The sequence below is a fragment of the Adiantum capillus-veneris genome, chromosome 22 (genome assembly GCF_014529385.1).
Source record: "Adiantum capillus-veneris isolate H3 chromosome 22, ASM1452938v2, whole genome shotgun sequence".
Lineage (NCBI taxonomy): Eukaryota > Viridiplantae > Streptophyta > Polypodiopsida > Polypodiales > Pteridaceae > Adiantum > Adiantum capillus-veneris.
The window spans coordinates 32,007,041-32,029,140 of NC_140952.1; the positions used below are offsets into that span (position 1 = coordinate 32,007,041).

Here is a 22,100-nt window from a genome sequence, read left to right on the forward strand (position 1 = left end):
TCAACCCCATTTTTGGTTAAACCTAAGGTAGCCTTAGTATATAAGGTACCTAGGTCATTTTGTAAAGAAGACTTTTAATCATAATCAAAACTTAGCGCTGCCGTCTACTGTGTGTGTGAGAGAAAGAGAGTGAGTGTGAGCTTCATCCTCTTGCTACGCCCTGCTCGCTCAACACATTGGAGATCCGACTGCACCATTGCTGTAGGCTCGAGGAGAGCTACGCGACAACGCCAAGCATTCCACGCGAGACGAAGCGCACACGCCGACGCATCTACGAGCTATTTGTGGCTGTAAGTGTATCAAACAATGTCTGTTTTTTGCGTGCTAGTAGTCTATAGAGTCGTGGCGACATAAGCTACACATAGGTATTCATAAATTTCAGTTTCGGGCACTTTCAGAATTCTGCTCTGTCATCCTACGCGTTTTCCGCAGACGGGTTTAGAGTGAGGGTTTTGAGTGTAGAAGCTTAGGGACAGGTGTATCCTAGTGAGGGGATGGTGTTCCTTAAGTTTTGTACGAATCTGGCATGATTAGGGGAGTTACCTTTCGTATGTGTGTATGTGGCTAGGTGGTGTAGTTGAGAGCAGTGAGGTTCTTGATTGTGGTTTAGTTGGCCTTCCTGAGTGTTGTATGTGTAGGATGGTCTCAGCCTGACAAGCTAAAGAGATTTCCTCCGTGTGCCTATCGTGTCATCTGTGTCCTCGATTGACATTATGTTGATCTAGGTAGTGTTTGCATGCACTTCATGGGTGTGTGAGACTTCCCGTCCAACAGCAACTATAGCTTGGGTTTCTTCAAGAGTTTTCTGCATCTTCTCTGAGCGTTTCCTTCTACCCATACACTGTGAGGTCGACGACGATGAAACGGGCGAAGACGAAGAGGACTTACTTGTTCCTGGTGTCGCTGGTAATGCTGTCTGACAGTCAGCTATCTCGTCAGAGGTCGAAGTTTGCGGATATAGTGAAGAAACCTTGGAGCTTGGCAATGGCGAATGGTTGACAGGAGGAAAGCGTCGCGCAGGAGATTTATGAGGAAAAATGCTATTGTTCTTACTGTTATACGTGTTCGCGCCATAAAAGCTCCACCACTCGCTGCTCCTAGACTTGTGTGCGTCGTTGTTGTCGTGGCAAACATGCATTGGACAAGACTGCAACCCATCCTTGTAATAATTACCACTGGCATACCACTTGACCGTTGGCCACTTAAAATTTGGAAAGTGTGTCCATACTGGTTCTGAACTGATTCCCACTCTGGCTGGACCATACTAGTACTGGTTCTCAGGTCAGCCTGATCTGGTTCTTCTGGTACTGGTTTTGAAGCTAGAACTGGTTGCACATGAAAAAGACCAAAAATGTCTGATTCCGGTATCTCTTGATCAAGAACCTCCAGTTCCTTAGTACCTTGTTCCAACCCAGTTTGTCTAGTCTCTGAATAATAAAGTTTGATCTTTGCTCCATTATATACTCCCGGCAACATCAGTCCAGATAAATCTTTCAATCTGACTTTGCCATTGGAGAAGACCCAATCGACCTCAAAAGGTCCTGCCCAGGCAATCTTCAAATTCGGCTTCTTTGGACCCAATTTAGACTGATATAGAAGCACTAAGTCTCCTTTCTGGAATTCTTGGACTTTAATTCAGCGATCATGCCAGTGCTTCCTTCTTTGTTGAACAATCTCTTGTTCCAACATAGCTCTTTGCCTGAGTTCATCTAACTGCATCAGTTCATTCAGTCTTTTCTCAAGATTTTGGTTGAAGTCTAATCCATACTTCACATCCATTCTTAGACTGGGGATTACAAACTCCATAGGAACCACAACTTTAGTACCATACACCATTCTGAATGGTGTCATTCTAGTAGTTACCTTATAAGCTGTCCTATAAGCCCATAGAGCAGTCTGAAGCTTCAAATCCCACTGGTCTGGTTTCTTTTGCACCACCTTAGTGAGAATAGTCTTAATTGTCTTATTGCTACTTTCAGCCTATCCATTGCATCTGGGATAGTAAGGAGTAGATTTCCGACGCTTGACTGAAAGCATATCCAATAGGATTTCCATAGTATCGTTGATAAAATGTGTCCCTTGATTGGTCACAATTTCTACTGGACATCCATATCGGCAGACAATATTCTCAAATAGAAACCTTGCAGTTGACTTGGCTGTGTTGTCAGGAAGAGCCTTAGCTTCAACCCACTTGGTAACATAGCAAGTAGCCATCACGATGTACTTGTTCTTCCTAGGAGTCACCTCTTAAAAGGTCCCATAAAATCCAGTCCCCATTTCATGAATACTCCCAATGGTTGTATTGGCATTAAGGGAGTCATGTCTACAGCTGTTGGTCGGCCCATTCTTTGGCATATGTCACAAGTTTTACAAAATCTTCTGACATCAGCAATCATTGTTTGCCACCACAGACCTGCTTGCAAAATCTTCTTGTAGGTCACATCGTTGGAGAAGTGTCCACCAGACTCGCCATTATGCGCTTCTGAAATAACTTGCATTCTTCCTTCCATAGGGACACATCTTCGAAGTATACCATCCACACCTAATCGATAAAGTACTCCTTCGATGATGGTAAATTTCAGGCTTTTTATGATCAGAGCTTTCTTCTAATTCTGGTTCCAATCCTCTGGAAAGGCACCTTGGGAAAGGAATTGATAAATATCATACCATTCAGGATCCACTGATTCTTCTGCTTCTAACTGAAATAAATCAACATCAACTGGCTCATCTCTCAGAGATGATTCTGAATATCCTTCTGTACTTCTGGAAAGAAAGTCAACTCCACAGTGGTTTCGGCCAGGCTTAAAAAAATTCTGAATTCAAGTTCCATAAGGAACATCATCCATCTTATCAGCCTACCTTGAATAATAACTTTGTTAATCAGAAACAGAAGAGCTTGATGATCCACATAAAAATGGAATAACTTCCCCAATAGGTAATGCCTGAACTTTGTAGCGCTAAAAACCATTCCGAGGGCTTCTCTTTCAGTAGTGGTATAGCCTTGTTTAGCCTGACTGAATCTCCGACTAGCAAAATAGACCGGATAGTCTGTTCTGCCATCTGGCTGAGCTAATATTGCCCCCATTGCCAATCCTGAAGCATCTACATGTACATGAAAAATAATATCCCAATTCGGCTGCTTGAGGACTGGTTTACTGGTAATGGATTTTTTCAAATTCTGGAAACTCTCCTCACACTCAGCAGTCCAATTGAACTTACTAGTCTTCTTTGTAAGCTCATATAGTGGTACTGCTTGAGAAGCAAACTTGTGTACAAATCTTCTATAGAAATTCACATACCCCAAGAAAGAACTCAATTCAGAAGCAGTTCTGGGTGCTTTAGCTTGCTGGACACACTGTATTTTGTCATTGTTCATTTCTATTCCATTGCAGGAAACCACATGTCCCAGTAGCTGTCCCTTCCAAACCAGAAATACAGATTTGAATGGATTCAAACAAATCCTTTTCTCCTGACAGCGTTTAAAAACCATCTCTAGGAATAGAAGGTGTTGTTCCTCATCTGAATAGACAATGAAGTCATCCATGAAAATGGCAAGGAACCGCTGAAGAAATTCATTAAACATCTCCATCATACACCGCTGAAAAGTAGTTGGTGCATTACACAGGCCAAAAGGCATCACCAGATACATGAATGCTCCCCACTCAGTGATGAAAGTGGTCTTAGCCCTATCTTCATGAGCAATCTGTAACTGGTTATAGCCGCTATAACCATCCATGAAGCTATACATCTCATATCCTGCGATCTCATCAAGCAACATATCAATAAAAGGTAAGGGAAATGGATCCTTAATGGTTTGTGCATTTAGTTTCCTATAGTCAACACAAACTCTTAATTTCCCATTCTTCTAAGGAACGACGACTATGGGCATTCAAATCAATTTCTGCCAAAGGAAATATGTTCATAGCTGCTAGCATTCGCTCAATTTTCTTAGCTCGGTATTTCTGACACAACTCCTTCGGCCTCAGTTCCTTTTTCCAGCTCCTGGTGTTGTTGGTCTAGATTTTGATTCTGCCACTGGCCCCTTCTATGGTTAAAGTTTGGTTTGCATAGTCATGAATAGCATGTGCTATTCTTAACCATGGGCGGCCTAGTAGCATTCCATATGCTCCGTGCACATCCAAGACTAGGAAACTGGTTTTGAATTTCTCCCTCCCAAATCTTATCTGCATGTTTTCAATCATACCCTTCGCTTGTACGACTCGATGATCTGCCATTCTTACTTTGAATGGTGCTCGTTTCATGTTAGTGATACCCATTCTTTGTTGAAGATGGGCTCCCATTATGTTGACTCCTGCTCCTCCATCCAGTATGACACTTGAAAGAGGTTCCCACTACTTCCTGACCTTGTAGTCTACCTGAATAAGTGGAACTTCATCATCCCGGACAGCCGTCAGGTCCACTGTTCTGGCCTCTGCCTCAGTCTTCCTACGTTGTCTGATAAAGTTGGCCACCTTAGGTAAGGTCTTTCTTATATCCTCCAGCTCTACAGTCAGCTTCTGGATTCTATCACAAATTTTCACGTGATTTTTCTCTCGCTCCTGGTCAGACTGATTGTCAGAGCTTGAAGAACTAGTGTCTTCACACTCCCATTCTTCTTTAGCAGTACTTCTACTCTTTCCATCCACTCCCATTTCATCAGCTAGTTCATGTACTACAGCCAGCATGGTCTCTGTCATGGCCGGTACTGACTGATCTTTATCAGTCGATTGGGCTGGTATCTTCTGAATGACTCTAGCTTCGGAACTCTTTGGATGCTCTGGCAGCTTCTTAGCTAACTCTGTGATTTTAGCTGCTAGTTCCCGCTGCTCTTGCCACTCACCTACCACCTTTTCTTTACCTTTGGCCTTCCAAAATTCCCTTTGTTGGGCCCACTTGCTGCTGTTAGAATTGACTGGTACTTCTGAAATGTCTGGAATTTCTTCAATGATCACTCCCTTGCTCCTGGTAACTACTCTGACTGGGACTGGATCTGGTGCCTTAGCCTCAGTAGTAGTCGTTATCGGTGCATCTGGACATTGGGTTGCAAAATGACCATACTTTCCATAGGTATAGCAATTCATGCTCCTGGTCTGGAAGTTGCCTCTTCCTCTTACTCTGTCCATTCCTGGTTGGTATCCGCCACGTCCTTGACCAGTACCACTGGTACCTGGTCTCTCTTGTTGAGCTACTTTGATTGGTTCTGCCTTCACTGGTTCACTGTAGGCAACCACTGATAGATCCTTTCCTTTCTTAAAATGGTGAATTCTGATGCCACAATTATTCCATAGGTGACCAAAGGCCTTGCAGTAGGTACATTGTGGACATTCAGTGGAGATGTGGTCCTTGGATTTACATCTTGAACACCAAGTCTCCATCTTCCGGACCGAGTGTCTTGTGTGGCTAATTTCTGCAATTTGCCTAGCCATTTCTTCAATTTTCTTGGTCCATGATCTCTTCTTTGATTTCTCCTTTGTCCATTTAGTGGAGCTGCTCTCGAAGCTGCTGGACGTTGCACTGGAATCAGAAGCTTCAGTAGCCGAACTACTGCTACTGGTCCTTCGCTTCTTGTGGCTCTTTTCCTTCTTAGCCTGCTGTTCCAGTTTCAATGCTCTTTGGACTAGATCATTGAATTTCTTTGTAGGGGCTGGTACTTCTTGTTCTCTAAGCTTTTTGCTTCTGAACCCATTCAGAAACCATGCCCTTAATCTCTTCTTCGACGACGGTTCTTGCAACTGCCTGGTCAGTTCTTTTGTCTTTTCGACATAGCTACGGACTGACAAATTCCTCTGTTTGATCTGATCCAATTCACAGAGAATATCCTCGTCCCCTCGATTGTCGGAATATTCCAACCTGAAGGCCTCAAGTAATTTGTTATATGATCTCAGCTGGCATACAGAGTAATGGTAATACCATTTCCTCGCTGCTTCCTTCAAGTTTTGTGGAAAATATTCCCCCCAATCATCTTCATCAATGTTTTTTAGTTCAGCATACCGCTCGAAAGCTTGTATGTGAACATCTGGATCACCCTTTTTGCCTCCTTTTAATATGGGAAAGGAAATCTTTAGGGAAGCGGCGTAATCATTTCGATTACTGCTGATCCCACCACTTCTCTTCTTGGCTTCAGAATGACGCTTGGGAGCCTTCTTGCAATTGTCAGTGTCAGCATCCCAATCAATCTCTTTCTCTGTCTCAGTATAAATATCTTCTCAGTTTTTTCTGCTAGAAGTATGGTGACTTCCCTTTCTGCCCTTGGCATTCTCATCTCTCTGGCGAGACTGAGAACTCTTGGAACTCTTTGCCTTTCGTGCTTCCCGTTCTGCCCGTCTGCGTCGAGAATGACTGGAGTGCTGTGAGTCCTGCGCCTCCTCAGCCTGACTATGCTCCTCCTGAGCCTCAATGTCAGTCATTTTCTCTTGCTTGGGGTCAGACTCTCTTCCTGACTCCTCAGGAATGGGGTCCACACGATTGGTAGATTTCCATCCACGATTGGACTTTGGTGCCATTGCTGAAAACTTCAACTGGGAGAAGAGTCTTTCAGTCAACGAGCTTCAGCTCGAGCCACCGTGATCACCAAAATGGAATTGGAGCCGATCTCTTGAGACAGCTAATTCCAGTGTTGAAGGATTTCAGCTACTAGTGTGGAAAGATTTTAGACAGCAGACTAGACAGAAATCAGAGACTAAACTGAAATGTGGATACTGAAATAAGAATCAGACTTATAGACTGTAGTAAGGTTCAGATTCAGATTCAGAAGACTGATCGAGAAGTAAGTATCACTGAAATGTATACCATGATTGAGATTACGGCGAATATGATTACAGAGAGAGAGAGAGAGAAAGTATAGCCGACAATACTGCCACTGATGCTCAAGTACGATTATAGCCCAAAGCGCTAATACAAGTGATAACAATTGCCAACCTGATAATTGCCAACCCGATAATAATGTAATGGGCCCTATTTATACACTTTGGTTTTACTGTAGTAATTACTCTAGTAATTACTAAGTAATTCGCTGCCCATCTTCCAAGAACACGTTCCCACATGGTGATTATCCAGCCGTCTACAACCAATCAAAGTAGCCACCGTGATCACCAAAATGGAATTGGAGCTGATCTCTTGAGACATCTAATTCCAGTGTTGAAGGATTTTAGCTACTAGTGTGGAAAGATTTTAGACAGCAGACTAGACAGAAATCAGAGACTAAACTGAAATGTGGATACTGAAATAAGAATCAGACTTATAGATTGTAGTAAGGTTCAGATTCAGATTCAAAAGACTGGTCGAGAAGTAAGTATCACTGAAATGTATACCATGATTGAGATTACGGCGAATATGATTACAGAGAGAGAGAAAGTATAGCCGACAATACTGCCACTGATACTCAAGTACGATTATAGCGCAAAGCGCTAATACAAGTGATAACAATTGCAAACCCGATAATAATGCAATGGGTCCTATTGATACACTTTGGTTTTACTGTAGTAATTACTCTAGTAATTACTAAATAATTCGCTGCCCATCTTCCAAGAACACGTTCCCACATAATGATTATCCAACCATCTACATTCTTATTTTAAAATATTAAATGAATCTTTCTATTTCATCTTTCATTTCACATCCTTACAGGGCCTAACTTCACTTGCATTCTATTCTTTTAGAATGCTAAAGTGAAACTTCACCTTGCATAATTCTAGTAAATTCTATACATATATTTATTTATTTTACACACACACACACACACACACACACACACACACACACACACACACATATATATATATATATATATATATATATATATAAAATTAATTTTAAAGAGTGTCCTTGAACTTTGTAAGTAGTGAATATATTTCTTATGAAGCCATCGAGAATACTTTAGAGGTATAAAAATGTTTATTTGTTTTATAAAAATGTATACAAATGTTTTTCTATTTGTTTAGAAAAACGTTCTTTGGGAACATTGGTGCCAAACTCAAATTTTTCGCTGCAAATAAGGTTTGCAATTACAAAACCTGTGCGTTTGGACATTTGATTTCCGTTGAAAACAATGGCTTGTGGATACCAGGCAATGTTCTGGAAAAACCATTTTCCCAAACATACAAAATTCCTTTTCTTGAAATTGCCAAGAGGAAACTTTAAAAAATTAAGCTATTATTTATTTTTTACACTATTTTACTCTATTTTGGGGCGGAATTTCTCCTTTTGCGCTTGCCCTCAACCGGCATTTTTGAAATGGAAAACGGCACGATACTAAGCTTCCCGAACACTCATACCAAAGGTATTATAGAATATAGTTTGCTTAGTGGCTTGTGGTGGATACCATTGGAATTTGGGATAGCTAAGTTTGCTTCCTATAAAGGGTTGCCCATTGTGGTGGTTGAAAGAGTTGCTTAAAGGCAAATGCAAAGGTACCACTTGCAAGGAAAGAGACTCTGAATGTGGATGGGTCATCATCAGGACTAGTATGATAATGATGGTCTGGATGGATATGCACATGTTGGGGTGTCTCTATATTGTATGTGAATATGATGGGGAATCAAGCACCCATCGCATGTGATAGTGCAAACCCATTATACCACATATAATGCAATGTGTGAGATGCGTGTGTGGGGAAGATGATGATGCGCATTGTGTAAAGGTGGAATGCGTTAGTTAGTTAGTTAGTAGATTTTACCGATCATGCACTATGCATGACATGCTAGACTTTGGGTTCATGAGTTTCTAAGGCTCTCTCATAGATTGTGTGTGAGCCTCTCTCTCTCTCTCTCTCTCTCTCTCTCTCTCTCACACACACACACACACACACACACACACACACAAGACACACACACACACACACATAATAGGTCTTGAGTTCAAAACTCATCTGATAGACCTTTTGAGGTATCTTGGGATTGTTCCTACAACATTAAAAACTTCTACTCCTCCTCCTCTCTCTCTCTCTCTCTCTCTCTCTCTCTCTCACACACACACACACACACACACACACCCCTGTTAGTGGTCACTCTCTTTCTCCACCACCACACACGTGATTCACCCCCCTATCTCTATGGTTGAGATTGGATGTTGCAGATCACGAGCATTTTTTTATTCCTCCAATTCAAGTAGTGTATTTGGAGCGAAATAGCTAACAACCATAGAACCCTAAGGAAGGACCTCTACCAATCGTGTTCCAAGCATGCACTCACCTAGAATGGATATTATCATCCTCGAAGGTCAAATATGACCTATGGGACCAAATGAAACATGTTGCATGCTCTATATTGATGCTTGAAAGCGACTGGGAGAAAATGGTACTCATGGAGCATTCCGAGCTGAAAATATGAGGGCCAGAAGCACGCTTGAATGTGATAAAAAACCGAGCACCCCTTGAACTTGCAAGGAGCATAGTGTGCACACAACATAACTCTTCCCGAACTCCACTTCTCGCGTGGAGAGAGAGAGAGAGAGAGAGAGAGAGAGAGAGCTTAGGGTGGATTCAGAGTACTAGGCGGCGGCAGCACACAGAGGCTTGTAGGCAGCCAATCGCAAGGGCACACATCGGATGGGCTGTTCAGATAGCACGACGGAAACAATGAAAAAGGCATGCCAGCTCATGGAAGCGTTTGAGCATGTTTCTTCCGACCCCCCCCCCCCCCCCCCCCCCCCCCCCCCCCCTCGCCCAAAGGACTCCACGTGGGTTGTCGTGTCAAAGCTCACCCTCATAAACGTTATAAAATACACTTTCATTACCCCCTCTTTCACTAAGGTTTATAAATTATAAAAATTACCAAAATATTCTTTTATTATTAAAAACAAATTAAACAAATTTACTCTCACAACCAAAAGAAATTTTAGAGAATTTGAAGGGCATTTTGGCAATTTAACACACTATTGACGGTATTTTTGGAATTTTTGAAATTAGAGAACTAATTTAGGATTTTTCACAAATTAAAGGGACATTTGGTAATTTTCCCAAGGTTTATTGGTACACTTGATAAATATTTTTTTCTTTACTATTTTTTCTGCCACCGCCCAATGTTCACAATAGACGGTGGAAAAAAATCGAGTCGTTTTTTGTTCCACCCTCTATGTGAACAGATAGGTGGTGGAAGTGTGCATTTTGTAACTCTTCCACCCGGAGAGCACTTTTTGAAGTGTTTCTTCCACCTCCCCAATGTGAACCCAGCCTTAGTGTGCATATATTCCTTAGTGCGGCTTCTTTTTTTTGGGGGAGGGGGGGGGGGGGGGGGGGGAGGGAGAGAGAGAGAAGAAGAAGAAGAAGAGAGTTTGAATGTTGTAGGAAACTATCCCAAGAGACCTTAAAGATCTAGCCGACGAGGAGTTGAACTCAAGACCTGCTATGAGAGAGAGAGAGAGAGATTAGAGATAGATGATGGATTCTAGGAAATACAAAAAGCACTTATTAGGAGTTAAAAGAAGATTCCGAGAGAGAAAGAGAGAGCACCATGATTGATTCTCTGAAATCTTTGTAGAAGAAGAGCAGTGAGCACTTAGAAGAAGATTCCTCTCTCTCTCTCTCTCTCTCACACACACACACACACGATAGACTCATGGGTCATTGGGTCCATGACTCCATTGTGTTTACCGTGAGATTGGAATTTTGACGGTCGATGGTGGGTCACCCCGTGGACAGCCTTTGCTCATGAGCGGGGAAGGAGGTTGTACAAGCTCTGTCGGAGCAGGGGGGGGGCCCGGCCTCGGCCGGGGGCTCTCTGACTCCTGAGCCTCTCTGAGAGTCTCTGGATTGGGGGAGGGAGGGAGCGCTTTCATGGCATCCAACAAAAAGGGCTGCTGCCGCCTGCACGCATTGTTGCTTTCACCCAAGAGGCCAAAGGAAGAGAGAGAGAGAGAGAGAGAGAGAGAGAGAGGCAGGGATGGAGAGATGGGTAACTCTCGTCATGTGCTAAAATCTGTGGGTGTGAAGAGTAGAGACACAAGTGCACATTTCTCGTGTAAGCGCCCAGCAGCTGTACGTTAGGCTGTATAAGCTAACATAACGCTAACCCTAGCCCACTAGCCCCTCTCATGAGCTTATCCCAACCCTATCACCACCTCGCAAACAGACTTTCACCTCACACTACCCACATTTTCACAGCTCAACCTCCTCGCCCACAATATATCCATAACCTTCTCTACAAATTTTTGCAGACAATTGGGCACATTTTCATCTAATCCTTCATTGATTGCCTCCCAAACCTAACAATCTTGCGAAGAGTGAGTAGCTTATAGCCTTTCTTTAGAATTCAAACCTTAATCTTGATCAAGCATAGTCGGTATAGACAGTGGTTTAGGGCAATTTCGCCTTAATTTGGATAATTGCACCAGCCGCGATTTTTCTTTTGATATGAGTTTCTCTGTTTAGACTGATGTGCTAAATTTCTAGCTGCATAATACCAGCACAACTTGTAGCTTAATTCATGAGCTGCTGTGTATGGCATCATAAGCTGTTTGTGCAAAAAATGATTGTTAGCTGGCCTCCGCCCGAGATTATTCCCACAATGTTAATCAGCTTTCAAGACGTGTGTGTCATAAAAGCATATGATGTCCACAAAGCTTCATCACACACCATGCCAACCTTTGAAAAATCATCAGAGGCATAACATGAATGCTATGTTATCTTGACCCAAGCTTGCCATAATTTGGGCCTTTATGGAGCATAAGTGCAGCAGAGCATGCATTGGGAAGCTCCTTATAGTCATTCTTGCCTTCATACTGTCACAGCTTGTCATCACTTCGACGGGGCTTCCTCCATCAGCTGGAGATGAGAAGACTGACACACGGGCATTGTCAGCTTTCCTATCAGGCTTGCAAGCTGCACCAAGGGTAAACTGGCTTTTGAATGTGAGTGTATGTGAATGGCAGGGTGTCATATGCAATGCCAACAAGAGAGTGGAGAGTCTCCATCTCCCAGGTGTTGGGCTTACCGGCCGCATACCAGAAGGCGTTTTGGGTAGCTTATCGGAGCTTCGCGTGCTTAGCCTCCGCTCCAACAAGCTCTCTGGGCCACTCCCACCCGACTTGGCCAATTGTACGCAGCTACGGAGCCTTTATTTACAGCACAATGAGCTCTCCGGCTCTCTCCCACCCCTTTCCAGTCTGCCCCCTTTGATCCGCCTGAACCTTGCATATAACAAATTTTCTGACGTAATTCCTTCATCATACTCTCTCTTGCGCCGCCTCGGTACCCTCTACTTGCAAAACAACTCTCTTTCAGGAAGCTTGCCAGGGTTTATATCATTGCTACCAAACCTGACACAATTTAGCGTCGCAAACAACACATTCAATGGAAGTGTCGCTGCATCGCTCCAGGAGAGGTTTGATGCATCAGCATTTGAAGGTAATCATTTTTGTGGAAAGCCTCTGTTCGAGCAGTGTGCAAATGCACCCATTTCCTCACCTGCAGAAGCCCCAACAGAGACCCAGAAGTCAAGGAGGTCCAAGCATCGACTCACAAAGGGCTACATTGCGGCAATAGCTGCAGGGGCAGCTGCTCTTGCATTCTTTATACTTGCATGTTGTGTTGTATGGTGTCTCAAGCGCCGAGGATGGAGTACAACCAGGCTTAAGGCACGAAAATCTGTAGGCGAGGCCGGTGGCACATCGACACAAAAGGCCTTGGATACAGGAAAGGGTGAGGTTGAATTCAGCTCCGCAGCAGAGAAGGAGAGCAACAAGCTTGTGTTTTTTGATGGAGGAACTAGCACATTCGATCTCGAGGATTTGCTGCGAGCATCAGCGGAGGTACTCGGGAAGGGGAGCATCGGAACAGCATACAAGGCAGTTCTAGAGGATGGTACAACTGTCGTTGTGAAGCGATTGAAGGATGTGTCAGTGGGGCGTAAGGAGTTTGAGCAGCACATCGGGAGCTTGGGCAACTTACGGCACCGCCACCTGGTCCCCCTCCGCGCCTACTATTATTCCAAAGATGAGAAGCTGCTCCTCTTCCAGCACATGGCCCTTGGCAGTTTGTCTGCCCTCCTCCATGGTAATCAACCCTTAACCTTGTCATGGAATCAAGCTTGAAATAACTAATTGTCTAGCTCATAACTTCCTAGTTCTTATATTTAATAAGCTGGTAGTGATTTCTTTTTGAAGCTTTGGATTAAGCCAAAACTGTTAGCTTGTTTAAGCTTTCGGATTAAGCATCACTACAGTAGCACGCACGCAATTTCAAATGCCAAAACACCACCAGCAACTATATAGTATGCATGTGTCATCTATGAAATTAGCTATGTTGCATGAAGTTTAACCTCTTAATGGATATGCCTCAGATACTCTTTATAATGTGAATCAAGCCCATGCTAACATTAGGTTCCACCCAAGTTCCTACCAGTTTAACATCTTAACTACAATTTTTATGATGTTTCTTTATTCAACATAGGGCTTTAATGGGACTTCAACTCTTTTTGTCAAGGAAACTATCAGACTGATTGTGAACATTGATAAATCGTCGGTATTTCTGGGAGCTAGAGGGCAAGGAAAACACACCATATGTGAGCATTCATGTCAGAAGGGCATTTTGAACCCACAACCAACTGAATCACTCAACCAAGAGAAAATAGTGTTGACTTTTTTAAGCTCCTACTTTACCCTCAATTTACAGAGTTTACCCCAAGGATCACAGGCACTCTCGGGCATCGGATCTCCCTAGTGAGCTACGGGTAAAGCAAGGGTAAACTAGCAGTGAACTATTTACCCCTAATTTACCCTCACTTTACACAGAGTTTACCAAGGGATTCCACAGCCGAGAGTGCCCACGATCCACGACGCCAAATTGCAGCCATGGATCCCCCCTCCGGGACCCTATGTCCATCCCATTCTTCTGTGCATTGGCAGATGGGCTACAACAATCAATTATCATCACAAGGATATGGCTAGGCCGGTAAATTGTGCACCCTTTGTTTACCCTCAGTTTACCCCTAGCTCACTGCAAGATCCAACGGCTGAGAGTACGCCACCTACGAGGGGTTCGAGCCCCCTAGCGTTTGACCCTCCGGTGATGTGCTAGCAAAATGCTGGCCTAATTAAAAACAGTCCTTTGCATTGATGGAAAAAGGTATGGGATGTGGATGTGACTGCCAAAAAGGAAGAAAGGTCCTCTTGAAAAGTTCAAGCAAATTCCTTGCATTTCCTGCTTTTTTCCTGGTACAGACACTCTTCCCTTCATCTCAACCTCTCAAGCCCTTAAGGCTAATGTAGTACCTATTACAGACAAGAAAAACTGTGGATTCTATTCTGGTGATACTACCTGCCTTTAGCTCTTAATGTATTCTTATGGCAAAAAGAAGGGTAGTTTGTGGCTTTATATACCTTTTGCAAACATTAGGTGTTCAGTTACAAGACAAATTGGTATCCATCACTAGAAGTAACTTTTGAGCAAATAATGTATAATTGCTCTTCAGGAGTCTTCAGCAATCTCATCTCAACTTTATCTTTTCTGTATTATAAACCCTTTGCCATATTCTCCTTAATTAGTTGTGCATTATTAATACTCTTTAGGGTAGCTTTTGGCATCTTTTGGAATCTTATTTAAGTACTTTTAAGAAGAATCAATTCTCTAGCATCTTCTACTTTGAAGTTTGAACTACACTTTTGAATAGACCACAATGCTTTTGTCTCTTCCAACTGCCCACTAAAATAGTTGCATTTTACAGCATACCTTTACTTTGTTCCAATAAAGACATCTTAACAATTAAAAAACTTCCTTTAGGGCTGTTTCACACACTCCAGGGAGGGCCGCAGTATAGCCGACAGCAGATGGCACAAGGGATAAACCCTGCCCTGCTGGAAGCTTTCCTTTGAAACTCTTGTTTTCTAGGGAAAAATGTACATGTTCTAATCTATGTGATGCATAATTTTGTCATGTCCTCCCTCTACTTCATTTGCATCCATGTGTTTACCTTTCACAAGAAGTTTTGGACAGATTCTCACAATAATTCTCACATTGTGACTTACCTCAACATCATGAGCTTCTGCGAGGGAGGCACCGCATACCTAGCTAGGTGCGATTGGGGGAAGGGGACCGTCGGCCCGGTGGGGGGGCCGGCGGTCCCATGCCCCCAATCGTACCTAGCTAGGTATGTGTTGCCTCTCGAGCAGAAGCTCATGATGTTATCACAAGAAGATTTAGAAATTTAGAAATTTTCTCATGTAGGAAAATGGAGTCTTTCTAAGTATTTTTCATACAATGCATAACATCATGAGCTTCTGCTCGAGAGGCACCGCATCCCTAGCTAGGTACAATTGGGGGTAGGGGACCCCCGGCCCCCCCACCAGGCCGGCGGTCCCCTGCCTCCAATCGTACCTAGCTAGGTATGCAGCACCTCCCTCACAGAAGCTCATGATGTTGAGGTAAGTCACAATGTGGGAAATATTGTGAGAATTTGTGCATGAAAAACACTGAAAAAGACTCCATTTTCCTACATGAGAAAATTTCTAAAACTTCTTGTGTTTGCTCTAAGAAGCTCCAAATAAATGGAACAAAGCTGGTTCCATAGCCGTGGTTGAAAAAAACTAATTTCCAGAAGCTTGGAAAATCTACACATTAGAGATTTTAGAGGTAAATTGACTATATGTGAAGGTTTTTAAACTAAATTTTTTGTAGTCTTTGTAGGTTTTCTCACCTTCGAATATAAAATTGAGGGGTAAATCTCAAAATTTGTAGGTGGGATGACACTAAAATTAGGTTATTTTCAAGCTTTATTGGAATCCATAGCCTCATTAGGATCCAATGAGAAAATTTTTACAAAAAAGAATAAAAAGAAAGCCACATAAGTTGCAGAGGGAGTATGTCATTACTCATTATATGTGTGGTACACAGATGAATGTATGCCTTTGTTTATGCATATGTCGAAAAGAATCCATGGATGCCATTCAATACAAGTATTTTCTGACTTCCCTTTTAAACATGCCAGGGAACAGAGGGTCAGGGAGGACTGCTTTGGATTGGGACACACGTGTAAAGATCGCTACAGGTGCAGCCAAGGGAATAGCATTTTTACATGAGCAAGGAGGTGGCAACAAGTTCACTCATGGAAACATCAAGTCCTCAAATGTGCTTCTCTCAAGAAACTACGATGCAAGCATTTCAGATTACTCCCTCATGCCTCTGTTTGGCACAAGCCCCATTGCATCACGCATCCTCGGATACCGCGCTCCGGAAGTCCTCGAGACACGTCGCATTACCAGCAAGGCAGATGTGTATAGCTATGGTGTCCTGCTGCTAGAGCTCCTCACTGGCAAAGCACCCACACAGACTTCTAGTGAAGAGGGAATAGATCTTCCTAGGTGGGTTCAGTCGGTCGTGCGCGAAGAGTGGACGGCAGAAGTGTTCGATGTGGAGCTCTTGCGATACGACAACATCGAAGAAGAGATGGTGCAAATCCTGCAGATCGCAATGGCATGTGTCGCCGTGTCGCCAGACCAGAGGCCAACCATGTCGCAAGTGGTGAAGATGATAGAGGATGTGCGGGCCTTCGAGACAGACGACACGATCCGGCAATCATCATCAGACAAGTCGAAAGAGTCGAATGGCCACACACCACAAAGGACTGAGCCCTCGACGCCGGCACGGATTACTCCTTGAAGGGAAGCAAATGCACAAGATGATAGAAGCTACTCAAACAGCAACGGACCAGACCTGAGAGGCATAAGCATTCATTAATTAACCAGTCCCTTTTTTTCTGTTCAGAAGCTGCATCAAGTCATTACTTGATGGGCTACTCATTCTCTTTCATTTGATTTCTCATTTCAAAGGCTCTTTTGACATCATTTTCTCTGATGATATTTTGTTGTACTCTCACTCTCTACTAAAATCTACATCAGGAAGAGCTTGCCAATGCATTTGTTGCCTTGTGGCAGCTTCCTGCAGACCTCTTTGGCAGCTCAAATGCAAATTAATTCAAGCAGTTGAGACATTCTTTTCAGGGACTTCCATCTGATGTAATTAGTTAGACTCTTCAATCAAAGTGGTTGTTTTGATATGGGCAATGTTTTCTTGTAAAAGCTTCTTGCTTTAATACAATTTTATGGTAAATGTTCTGTCACATTTCAACCACAAATTATTGTGAACTATAAGCACTCCAAAACATATCTTTTGATCACATTTCAAACCAAAATGACTTCAATTTGGATGCTTTTTAATAAATAATCTTCCTGTTCAGCATGATGTCAAAGTTCTTGGCAAGGCTATTCCATCGACGACCCCATCCTATTCCCCGATATGTTCAATATAAATATACCTCCTAATGGCTACCCAAAAAAAATTCACTACCCACATAGTGCAAGGAAACTCTAAAGAGAAGAAAATGCTGAAGAAAAGGTAAAAAAGAATTAAAATACAAATGTATTAATGCACACTAGACCACCTCTTTATATGGACATGAAAAGGCTTTTGACTTGCCACTTTCATGGTGCTTTTCATTTCCTAAACTCACCCTTCACTTATGCATTTGAGATGTTCCGAAAGGATTGAGACCTATTGGGTTTGATTTTGATCAAGTCACCAGATTTACGTCGTTTTGCATGCAATTACATAAACTAGGAATTTGCTAGATGAACTCATAACATGCAACAACAATACTATGTCACAATTCTACCAAAGTAAACTTAATTATGTGCATAGCCCAGATGCACCATTATCATCACCCATAAAGTGGTCCACCTTATTTAGGACCAAGAATCCATAGTTGTTGGGGAAGCCTTCTCAATGGAAAGGCCATCCTCGACATGTGTCCGGTACAAAACTAGCTAGCATGTCAACATCGTGAGATTGGGTGCGTCCCGAGATTCGTTTTTCACATTCGATGGTCTGAATTAAGCAACCCAATCTCTTTGTGAGACATTTGCAAGCTAGTCATCAGCGTGAACCTTGGCAAGATTGATACTCCTGTCCTCAAGGACCTCATTCTAAGAAGTATTAATGCACATTGATGTGCTTCCTCTTCACACAAATCCTTGAATTCCATGCTAATTGGATAGCATTCAACTATCAAATGCAAAATTACAACGTTTGCATTGATGTTTAAATCTCCTACTAGACGAGTAAGCCATAATACTTCTTTGTTGACCTCTAACACCACAACCAACTCAGCTTCTAGTGTAGACATAGTTGTGCAATCTTGAGAGCATTTGATCTCCATGAAATGACACCACTTCTGAATATAAATAATTCATTTGTCTTTTGTTCTCTGCATATTGTCCGTAATCAACATAGTTGCCTCCTCCAAAGCAAATGCACTTATAACATTCAAAACAATATCCTACAACTTTCGATGCAAATACAATGTCTTTAAGAGTCCCAATCAAGACATACACTAGTTTTGTAGTCTCTCAAAGAAACCTGTTTTCTCGAGGAGTTCTTTGAAGCTTCCAATGCATATGTACACGAACGATATTAGATGTTATATGCATAACCACATATTTGATAGGTGGAATACTATGCAGGTTTCATCCTCTACTTACACGTAATTTTGCAAGACGATGTGGAGAATGTAGAGCCGGCACATGGCAATGTCATGGGGCTGCATGTATGTGAGGCTTATGTTTCATCCATCATGCTATCTACAGAGTTTTGAAGAAAGCTTTGTCATAGGCTTCTTTGAAATTGAATCTTCAATCCCCTAACAAAGGATCTATAAGCACGGCATATTATACACAAGAAGTTTTGGACAAATTCTCACAATATTTCCCACATTGTGACTTACCTCAACATCATGAGCTTCTGTGAGGGAGGCGCCACATACCTAGCTAGGTATGCGGTGCCTCTCGAGCAGAAGCTCATGATGTTATGCATTGTATGAAAAATACTTAGAAAGACTCCATTTTCCTACATGAGAAATTTTCCAAATCTTCTTGTGAATTAATTAGCTTACCAAAATGCAATCCCATCAAATGCACTATAGAACATCGCCCAAAAGCCAAATCTACAAAGTACACACGAGAAATTCAAGTGCTCGAGTACAAAGCCAAGTACAATGGCTAAACTAACTAAACGATGCCAAGGACGACAATAGTCATATTGCAGAAGCTCTTCTCCAAAGTTGTAATTGTCTCATTATTGTAATGGTATAATCCCACGGGGACTGAAACTCTAGGTATAATAGGTCAAATTAAAATGCGAGAAAGGGAATTTTTTTGGATAAGCATGTACGAGAGAAGTTGTTGCAACCCAAATTTGTTTTATAATCATCATATCTTTCTCTCTAGTAATCCAAATTGAGTCTCCTCTTGCTCTTTCTGTTGAGCATATTCATTTTCAGTTTGGTTGAAATTCGTGTCTATGCTGTGTGAGCCTAAATCCACTATTTTGATGATATTTTAGAGTGACAATACTAATTTTTTTTTTATACCATAAGCATGAGGAAATTATATTAGAAGAGCAAAAATATTACAAAACTGGTGAGAACCAGATGCATCCTGGAATAAGTACACAGAGTATCATCCACCGACTAGGACTGAAATTACATAAAGACTTGGGACTGATCCTAGACATCATTACACTTGTCAATTTCCGCTTGGAGCTTGCCCAGGAAATAGTGACCCTCATTAATCCTGTCCTCGAGGTGACCTCGACAATACTAAATTTGTGAAACTAGGCCTTGAAAGATGCCTTTAGACCACTTTTGTTCATGTTTTGTTGACCTCCAAAATGATGCGTCACAATTCATGTACCTCTCAAAAATGAGGAATTAGGGTCCAAATAGGTTCTATTCGTCCCCACCTATCGTCTCCCAAGGTTTCTCGACATTTCAAGCTCAGTTAGTTGACGACTTTCGAGTAGTTAGCAGGAGCAATGATCAAGCATATGCTTGTAGATGGACCGTTAGAGATGATTTGTTAATGCTCCTAAGTGCATTTTCTTGCAACAATAATTGTTGTGCTTGCAATTCAACATGTCTTTGTGCCCCATCTTGGTTGCTTCCTTGAGTATTGAGATTAGGCTATGTTAGTTCAAGATAGCTATGCTATAGACGTTCATCGCACTGGTAACATTTTGATAGTCACTTGAGTCCAAAATCTTATATTATAAGTCAAGGGTATCCTAATGTTTTAAAATTGTAAACCATGCAAGCATTAAAAAAAAAGGGGGGGGGGGGGGGGGGGGGGGGGGGGGGCGGGTGTTCTTTCATACCTTATATAAGATATGAATAAGGGTTTTTCTCAGAGTGTCTGTTTGTAGGTGGCATTCCCTTTTATATATAGAGTCTGTCCCTCGAGTCCACCAAAAGAGACCCTTAAATCTCTCAACAAATAGATGCTTGAAGCCGCTAAGAAACAAGGATTAATTGGACCAACTACACCAAAGCAAGTGCCAATCAACTAAAACCTCCCCGTCTCAGCCGGGGGGGGGGGGGGGGGGGGGGGGGAGGGGTTCACTACATTAACATAATGCCTATCATGTAGATTCAACAGTATGGATTACATTATTCTATATTTTCTCACATTTTCATATACAGATGGGTGTTGAAATTTTCTTGAAAATTATTTTACAGATTCAATAGGAAAAGGATCGCTTTTACGGGTGAAAACGCACAGCGATGGGGTTTTATAAATAGTCTTTGAACGCACATAATATGTAGGTTTAACATATAGTGACCCTCCCAAGTAAAATCCCCTCTGCAAGTCAAGTACAGGCTCGGGGGTCCACCATTCAGTACCTTATATAACGTACATTCACGAGGTATTAAAAAAACCCCTCTTTTAACATGTTTGAATGAATAAAATGATCCCTTGTTTTAGAAAAAAATTCCAAAATTGAATATAAAACCCCCTTATTTTAATATATCTCTGTTAAATTGCCTAAAATTTTTGTATTTTAAAAGCCCTCCTTTCAAACTCACGTTATACATTAACATGATTCCATAGTGCACCCCTCAAGAGTACAGGTCTTTAAAGGTACTTAATCTTCCTCCACAAAGGTTTTTACACATACTACACCCAACAACCAACTTATCTACCATAAGGATTGCAAAAGTGCTTTACTATGCAAATGGCTTTTGTTCAAGATATACTGCACTACTTGACAAAGATGAAAATTCAAACATGATGTTTGAAAGCATTTGGCATCAACATGGAGAGCTCTCAACAACTATCAAGACTACAACAAAGTCCTGTGGTGCAAGCAAAGGAGTCATTTACATTACCATTGGCTTCAATCAATTTGAAACCATGGACAAGGCACACCTAGTGGAAGAAGTGGTCATTGGTCAGCAATGGATGGCTCAACACCAATGCTACAGAGGGACTACTAAGGGTGCATGTGTGATTGCGGCTGGCAAACTAGCTTTTGGTGATTGACACTCACTAGAGATTGACACTTGGGAGTAGTAAGTTGTGACTGGTATTTCTAAGGGATTGACAACTTCTTGTAGCCTTCATGCACAAGTCGGGTCAGCGGTGTCCCATGGATTGACATTTTATGTATCTGTGGTTCTCGCTCTACTACCACAAATATGGTGAGACTTGGCAATCAGCCCACATTTTGGCATCATTGTTAGGGACGAGGCAACTTAAACTAGAGAAAACTATTGGAATTAGGGTTGCAGAGAAACACACATAGCTTGGAGAAGACGAAGGAAGCTCAAGGCACACAATAGAGAATGTGCTACTTGGTGTGCAATGGAAAGATGGATAGACCTAAAGTGATGGGCGTATATACAATGCACAGGGAAAAAACCTCCTAAAGAGGGAAAAAATGCCCCAGCGGTCCTAGTGTGTTCACACACATCACTACCACATGTATATGGTAACAAATCCCCCCTGGAGTGATGCGGTGAATGAGAGCTGGCACATGAGTAAAGGGAAGTGCCATGCCTTGAGGATATGATCAGTCCACAAAGGGGAGTAAGCCCAAATCTTTGCAGAAAACTTCGAGCTTCTCACAAGACAATGACTTTGTGAAAAGGTTTGCAAGGTTGTCCTGTGTTGGCACATAAGCCAAGCTGATCTCTCCTGCTGAGAGCCTCTCCGTGATATAGTGGTAATGCACCTCAATGTGCTTTGTGCGAGCATGAAAAATTGGGTTCCTCGCAATCACCAATGCGCTTTGACTGTCAGTGTAGATAGTGTTGGCAGTGTCTTGTCCAACACCCAAATTA

The 22,100-nt window shown here is 42.3% G+C and overlaps 1 protein-coding gene across 1 annotated transcript; it reads left to right on the plus strand.

Annotated features, from left to right (window-relative positions):
• The first annotated feature begins 10,245 nt into the window (after positions 1 to 10,245).
• Positions 10,246 to 16,985, plus strand: LOC147429123 (putative inactive receptor kinase At2g26730). Its single transcript, XM_086495183.1, has 2 exons — positions 10,246 to 12,988; positions 15,918 to 16,985. Exons 1-2 carry the CDS (start codon positions 11,653 to 11,655, stop codon positions 16,586 to 16,588), a joined length of 2,007 nt encoding a protein of 668 aa, XP_086351309.1. The 5' UTR covers positions 10,246 to 11,652; the 3' UTR covers positions 16,589 to 16,985.
• The last annotated feature ends 5,115 nt before the right edge of the window (positions 16,986 to 22,100 follow it).